We start from the raw sequence: 7,500 nt of genomic DNA, 5'->3' as shown, positions 1-7,500 counted from the left end.
CAACAGCAACTGTGGAAGATGGTGGGTGGAAGAGATGCCGGGCGAGAGGGGGGTGGGGGGAGGATGGGGGGGGGGTCATTCCTACCTGAGTATCCAAAGGATATGCTGGAGATGGGGCTGAGATAGATGCCCTTCCCATACGCTGCACCATGCAGCTTGTGTTGAAAAGAGCAGGGGGAAAAATCACTGAGACTGACATGGCACGGCACACACACTCAAGAAACACACATACACACACACACACACACACACACACACACACAGAGATAGGCTGGATGGCGTTAAGTGAGGTGGAAGGTTGATGGTGACCCATAAGGTAAAGCACTGTAGAAAGCCATCTGATGGCCGTTTTCAGAGTATTCTCTAGGCTCAGACTGTCTTGTTCAGCTCAGTCCTTTCACATCATTTCCAACCCTCCATGAACAGACCATTTTTGAAAAGGTCAAAGTTGAAATGATGTTCCACATTCTGAGTCTTGTGTTGCACACTGAGATCTGAACAGATGATGATGATGATGATGATGATGACGACAGAACATGAGGATGAGGATGGTGAGGATGAAGACAGATCATAAAGACGGGGGATGTTTGGAGGTCCTCCGGGAAAGAGAAGAAGGAGATCAGCGTCAGTGGAAAGATGTCATGAACACGAACAGCCAATAAGATCTTACACAGAACGAGTGAGGATCGATTATTCGTATGACTGAAAGACGCCATGAAAGAGAGCGTGTTTACTGCGCTTTGACAGCGAGAGGGTGAGTCATTGCCGTCTTGTTAACAGCACAATTGCTCTTCTTCTAAAGTGGCCTTGCATTCCATCTGTGTGTATGAAATGTGCTGTATGAATAATGTTTCCTTGGATTTGTTTTGACCATAGAGCGAGATATGACTGAACGCTCAAGATGAAACAGGGGAAGAGAAGGATGGAGAGAGAGTAGTACAGAATGGCATGATAGATAGTCTAAGATAGTCGTGACGTTTAGTCTAAGATCTGGAATAGAATGTCATGATAGATGTGTACTCAAAGATCTGATCAGCACTGGTGCACTCATCATACAGACACCGATAACAAACTTAACACTGACTTTGTTGACTGAGTCGTCGTTCATAGTTTTTTTTTCTTCATTTAAACCTTTATTTATCCAGTTATGGTGAGAAGTAGAATCTTTTCGACAAAACAGATATGGGATATAGTTTGGTATATTAGGACATGATACACATTTGCGCACAAGCCACATAGCATACATGCACCTATTTCAGGCGAGGCTGGTGGAGGACATTGTGACGCATGGAACGGAATAGGAGTGGTGTGTTTCATACCATTCCTCATTCCATCCTCCCATGTCTACCTCCACCAGCCTCCCCTGATCCTGAGTGTTCCCTAATCCAAATACATACTGTACCACGTTAAACAAGAGAGATTCGCAGTAGCTTGTGTGTTTGACGGTTACTGACCTTCCTGCGTTGTCTTACCCACTCACCCAGTGCTGCTTCTCACAGAGACCAGACGTTGGGGTAGGGTGGCACCAGTGCGGACACTCTGACCTAGTCTACTCAGTGCTCTAAGTGGTTATCCCCGACCACACCCCCCTCGGCAGAGCCAACAGGTAACCCCCGGCCCCCCCCCGCCCTCCTCCTCCTCTCAGCGAACACCACAACCCCCCCTGACTCCCTCTCAGGACAGGAAGAGGCGTGTGGTGTTCACTGCTGCCGGAGCACAGAAACAGGAAGTGCAGCCCGACATCCACCGGGGGGCGGTACCTGTGGGCCTGGCCCGGGACGAGGGGCGCCCAGCACAACGCGCTTAAGGAAACCTGGCACCCGCTACCGTCAAAATGGATCAGCTGGACAGTTGGCCTGAGGACAGGCGCAGCCTATCCAAGGGAGGATGCTGTCTTAGGTGAGCTCAAGCTGCAGGCGCTAGCTACATACCTGCAGTTTGGTATAAGACGCATTGACTAGTCCATTTCTCAGAACGGAGTGCCAGTTCTCTATATGGGAACCACTAGAGCCGGTGCAGAGGGAGAGAGAGAGAGATAAAGAAGAGTGAATACGCAGAGAATCGGATATCCTCCAACAGAACAAGGCTCTTCTTTTTAATGTGTGGCCACACAGAACCCCGGGTTCAAATGCTAGTTGAAATCCTTTCAAATACTTGAGCTGCGCTCGATTGAGTTTGCCTGGCGCAAGGGAACCAGTGGAGTAGTTCCAGAAATGCAAGCCCCGCCCATCCGGCACTCCAGGCAGACTCAAGCAAACGCTCAAAGTGTTTGAACCGAAACATTTACAATGTTAGATCCTGGCTATTGATAGCATTTGATTATTTCATCATTTGATACCTGCATCTATTGCCACCCCAATATGTCAGCTTACACTGTGTTTTTGGCAGAAAAGGGAATGATGGCAATTCTATTTTCTCAATCTAAATTTGGTTTGCCTGCTAAATACAGAATCGTTGAGTACCCACAAGCAAAGATCAGATTAGCTAAATAACTCACTTTTCCTTTCAAAAGCAGGATGTTACGTGAACAGTCGTCTCTGTGGGACCTTTCTTCTTATATCCTCTTAAAATAAAACTCAGGGGTCCAAAAAAAGAGCGGCGGTGCTGTTATTCTTAGCCTAGTTCTTTAATTCAAGACAACTCTCTGAGGGACGGCCAGTTATGCTAGCTAGCTTCGAGGCACTCTGAGGCGAGGCTCTATGCCTTTGACATTCCTTAGAAGCGCTATGGCTGCCTCTATGAAGGGATTCGGCTCCACTAAATCCCCTCTGAATGCTATCTCGCTGCTACCAATGCTAGCTTCCAGACATCGGTGACAGAATGTGGCGGGGGAAGCATGGGTGTAATGCTAACGGCTAACTGCTAACTCCCAAATGTAGGGTTAGGCCTAAGGATAGGAGTGAGGGTTAGAGGTTGGGGATAGAATTCTAAAGCGAGAGAAAGAATTCTAAAGAAGAGGAAAAAGGTGGTTGCTGTGCCAGCAGTGTCTATACGACTATGTCCAGGCATTGCAGTTATGGTGGATGCTACACTCTTAGAAAAAGTTCGGAAAAAGGGTTCTTCATTCCCCATAGGGAAACCTTTTAGGTTCCATTTTGAACCTTCTGTGAAAAGGGTTCTATGTGGAACCCCAAAGAGGTCCACATCCAACCCAAAAGGGTTCTTCAAAGGGTTCCCCTATACTATGAGGACAAATGAAAAACCCTTAAGAACCATTTTTTTTCTTTTTCTAAGAGTGTAAGGTGTATGGTTGAGAGACGGTTGGTAGTGCTACATTTAGGGAACCTCTGCTGGGGGGAGTGGCACCTTATAGGCCAAGGGGGGAGGGGGGAGGGGGGAGGGGGGAGGGGGGAGGGGGGAGAGGAAAGAGGGGCGGGGACTCACTGGAAGGCGAAGGTGCTGCCGTAGAGCTTCTTGGCGGTGCGGAACCGGGCCTCCTTGGCGGGCGGGCTGCTGAGGAGCAGGAACTGGTGGGACGTGTGCATGAACTTGAGTTGCTGTAGGGCAGAACAGGGGAGGAGGAGGGAAGGAGAGAGGATGTAGTATAGCTGTATAGAACACATACATAGATGCACGCACACACGCACACGCACACGCACACACACACACACACACACACTGCAGCTGATAAGAGCTAGGCTGGTTGAAGAGGAGGGAAGGGAAGGTCTCCGAGGTTCATACCCTGCTCAGAGGCAGCTTGACGATATGGGACCTGTTACTGGATATGATCCTACAGAGAGAGAGACAGAGAGAGAGAGAGAGGGAGAGAGAGAGAGAGAGAGAGAGAAGAGAGAGAGAGAGAGAAGAGAGAGAGAGAGAGAGAAGGGAGAGAGAAAGAGAGAGAGTGAGAGAGAGAGAGAGAGAGAAGAGAGAGAGAGAGAGAGAGAAGGGAGAGAGAAAGAGAGAGAGTGAGAGAGAGAGAGAGTGAGTGAGTGAGTGAGAGAGAGAGAGAGAGAGAGAGAAGAGAGAGTCTTGATTACATTTGTTCATTTCATGACCATATCTCTGTCTAATTTACTGAATATCGCTTTGCGGGGGAAGAGGCAGGACAGAGGGAGATGTTGCAGATTGTAATCCGAGCCCTGCTACTCACCACTGCAGCAGAGGGTGAGCCAGAGGGTCCAGTTTGTCCATCTGCTTCTTGATCTCTAGATATGAGCCCTGTAAACAAACAAAAACAGCTTGGAGTCATTCCATTCTCTCTCTGTCGTCAATAGCAGACTGCTGCTATGAGATAAATACATAATTCATCTCAAGTGTTTTGAGTTTTAGGTGTCCACATTAATTTTGGGTGCCGGTAGTATCTCATTTTAATTTGTCAGTATCGATATTCATATGTAATAATGAATGTTCTTTAAGAGCTTCCGTTACACTAGCAATAGAACATTTGAGGTGTCAGACAGTAATTGGTACCGGTGTATACCGGCCCAATTGAAGATGTAAATGTTGAAACAGTAAATAGTACTATAATAGTGCAGCAGGGGAGGCTGGTGGAGGTAGAAGTCGGAGGATGGGCTCATTGTAATGCATGGAACGGACTCAGGAATGATATCAAACATTCCATGCATTGCAATGAGCCTGTCCTCCGATGTCTACCTCCACCGGCCTCTACTGTAGAACAGTATACAGTAGTACTCTGGTCTTTGAGGCCCAGTTCTGGCCTATAGCCTCAGCAAGCACTGCCCCTCCCTCACCAGCGCCCCCTCCCTCCCTCCCTCCCTCCCCCGCCCTCAGTACCTGTGTCATCTCCCTGATGGACATGACACTGTCCAGCGCTTTCTGCAATCTCTCATAGTTCTTCTTCTGTGACCAGGGAGCATGAGGGAGACACACAGCCAGGCGCCACGGGGGACAGGGACAGAGAAACACAATGGATTAACATCTCAGACGGACTCGTCTCTCCCAATACAACAATGAGCTCAAAGACCTTTAGAAGCTGAGCTTTCATCAGACATATCTATTCATTAAAACTATGACCTATAACTTTCAGATAGGTTGACAGATCCAGATGCAGGGCTCTCAAGTCTCACGCATTGGGCGTGAAACAAGGTGTGGCGTGTGAGCGTGTGAACGGGTTGAAATGCGTGTGTCTCACGCCCAATGGGGGCGTGAGACTTGAGAGCCCTGCAGATGTCTTATCATTGTTAGCATAGCATAGCATAGCATAGCATAGCATAGCCCCGGTAGTGAGGATCACCACCTTTGGGTTGAAGGCCAGCGTCTTGGGGTCGTTGGGGTCGACCACGGAGGGGTAGGGCTCGAAGATGATACTCTTACGAGGAGACTCGAGAGCGGCTCGACACATAGCAACCAGCAGGTCCACCACCTGACGACCAACAACAACCATCATCAATCAGTTATCCTGAGATGGTGACTGTGTGTGCGTGTGTGTGTGTGTGTGTGTCTTTATCATATGTACAGTATTCATGTAGTTACCTCTGCTCCAGTGGCCACCTCCTCTGCAGCTCCTGACATTACACCCAGAGTGTAGAAGGAAAAGACACACAGCTCCCTAGTGCATACAGCAGGCTACACACACACACACAAACACACACACAAATACAATTAGGAAATATGTTAACAATTCTATCTATATCACAAAATATCTACATTTCATTGTAATTAACATCATCATATCAACAACATCATGTGCCGTGTGTGTGCTGTCGTACTATTAGCAACCAGTGTTCTATTGAGTTGAAGTGTATGACAGTATAGTGGTATTGCACAACCTCACAGTTCTCTGTCAGCTTCCTCCCTCTGATACTGTACCTTCAACATGGAGCCGTTCTGAAACACGTGCTGTTCGTCACACACCACACAGTACTCGTTAAGAGTAGGGATCCTCTGCTCCGAGTATTTCATGATCTGTCGGGAGACAAAACATGGTTCCCCTGGCTATCATCACTCCCCTCCTCTCCTCCACCCCTCCCCACAGAACAGGACGGTAGGGTAATGAACAGAGAGAGTACCCCCTGCCTGTGCATCATCTGACACAATGGCACAATGCCTCAAGCTTATTTCTCATCACTCGCTGTCGAACGACTGAACAATTCAAGGTACAAAAACCATTGTCAATAATATATCAAATCATACAGATTCAGAGATACATACAAAAAGCGTTGAATGATCACAAATCATTCGACAGATCGAACATTTCCTGATTCCTATTGTTAGACTGTATCAACGACTCCAGTTTCCTACTCTATTGAGCGTGTACTAAGTACACAATGTACGCTCGATATTTCCTGTAAGGGAAACCGATTCTGTACCTTTGTATCATTGTTTTTTGGTACTGTACTTTTCGAGTTTCTGTCCGAGGACTCGAGACACGAGTGTGCAGGAATGGCTGCTTACTAGGGGCCAGTGTTGCCAGATGGGATTGTTTTCCAGCCTAACCACAGTCTAAAAGCCGCCCAGTGTGATCATAAGTAACCCAATTGGGCGGGAATACACCCAATCTGGCAACACTGTTAGGGGCCCTACTGAGGAATGTCCTTCAGTGGGACTTACCTGGACTAAGAAGCCGTACTCCAAGGTAGGGATGTTCTTGCAGTGGCCCCCCGCCTGGGATGAGAAAAACAATTCAATCAGCTGCCTCGTAGTAATCTGCGCTGGGGCCCTGGCCGCCGGGACAGCCACAGTCTGATGGGTCAAGTGAAGACAAAGCATTATGGGAAACGGCGCCCGCCATTGTTAGGTTGTAGGGGTTTTAGGGAGAGGAGAGGTGGACTCAGGAAGGTACAGTTGGATGTGTTTAGGCTGGGGAGGGGAGAAATGTGGCAACAACATTCACAGTGGACAGTCAATGCGAAAAACAACAAGACGATAAGAGATTGCGTGGATAACTGAATGGGGAAGTTAATGGTTAATGTCTCTGAGTTCAAGCATTTGCATGATACGGATGTTGTATTGTTTTTCTGAATGTTGTAGCTAGCTAGCTAGTATGCGCGTATGTTTGGTGTGTGCGTGCGTGCGTGCTCATGTGTTTAGGGGTAAAGGGACCAGGCAGGAGAGGGGTGTGGTGGGGGATGGAGGATGGGGGATGGGGGGGCAGGCTGTTAGTGTGCAGTGGGGGCTCGGACCTGGCTGTTGGGGGGGTAGCTGAAGAGCTCTCCCTTGGGGTTCTTCATGGTACAGGAGATGGAACGGTTCATGAGCCGGGTCACCCTCAGCTCTGGGACACTCAGCTTCCCCTTCAGAACCGTGTCCTGGATCAGAGGAAAGCTGGGAGACCTGGACACAACACACAGAACACCATCATACACACACATGATGTCATATACACAACACACAGAACACCATCATACACACACATGATGTCACATACACATATATGGCCCAGTTGTATGACTCAGTTGGTAGAGCATGTTGTGGGTTGTCGGTTCGATTTCTGTCGGGACCATGATTACAACAAATATATTATAATAATGATATAATAATAAGTATGCAAGCTCAAAGTGCTGTACAATACAGCGCAAAAAAAGAAAAAGGAACAGA

At 48.1% G+C, this 7,500-nt stretch overlaps 1 protein-coding gene across 1 annotated transcript in view; it reads right to left on the bottom strand.

Moving 5' to 3' along the window:
• Window positions 1-7,500, bottom strand: part of parp6a (poly (ADP-ribose) polymerase family, member 6a) — a gene marked incomplete at both ends in the record, with an annotated part of 14,499 nt that overhangs the window by 2,360 nt on the left and 4,639 nt on the right. The window contains 11 exons of the mRNA XM_080539721.1: window positions 86-155; window positions 1,932-2,004; window positions 3,385-3,497; window positions 3,682-3,730; window positions 4,094-4,161; window positions 4,738-4,803; window positions 5,201-5,326; window positions 5,437-5,529; window positions 5,773-5,868; window positions 6,514-6,645; window positions 7,086-7,236. Of these exons, the coding sequence (XP_080395847.1) occupies window positions 86-155; window positions 1,932-2,004; window positions 3,385-3,497; window positions 3,682-3,730; window positions 4,094-4,161; window positions 4,738-4,803; window positions 5,201-5,326; window positions 5,437-5,529; window positions 5,773-5,868; window positions 6,514-6,645; window positions 7,086-7,236 (1,037 nt within the window). The remainder of the gene's footprint in view (window positions 1-85; window positions 156-1,931; window positions 2,005-3,384; window positions 3,498-3,681; window positions 3,731-4,093; window positions 4,162-4,737; window positions 4,804-5,200; window positions 5,327-5,436; window positions 5,530-5,772; window positions 5,869-6,513; window positions 6,646-7,085; window positions 7,237-7,500) is intronic.

Source organism: Nansenia antarctica (genome assembly GCF_963989245.1).
Source record: "Nansenia antarctica genome assembly, chromosome: 9".
NCBI lineage: Eukaryota > Metazoa > Chordata > Actinopteri > Argentiniformes > Microstomatidae > Nansenia > Nansenia antarctica.
This window is presented reverse-complemented; position numbering and strand designations above follow the sequence as displayed.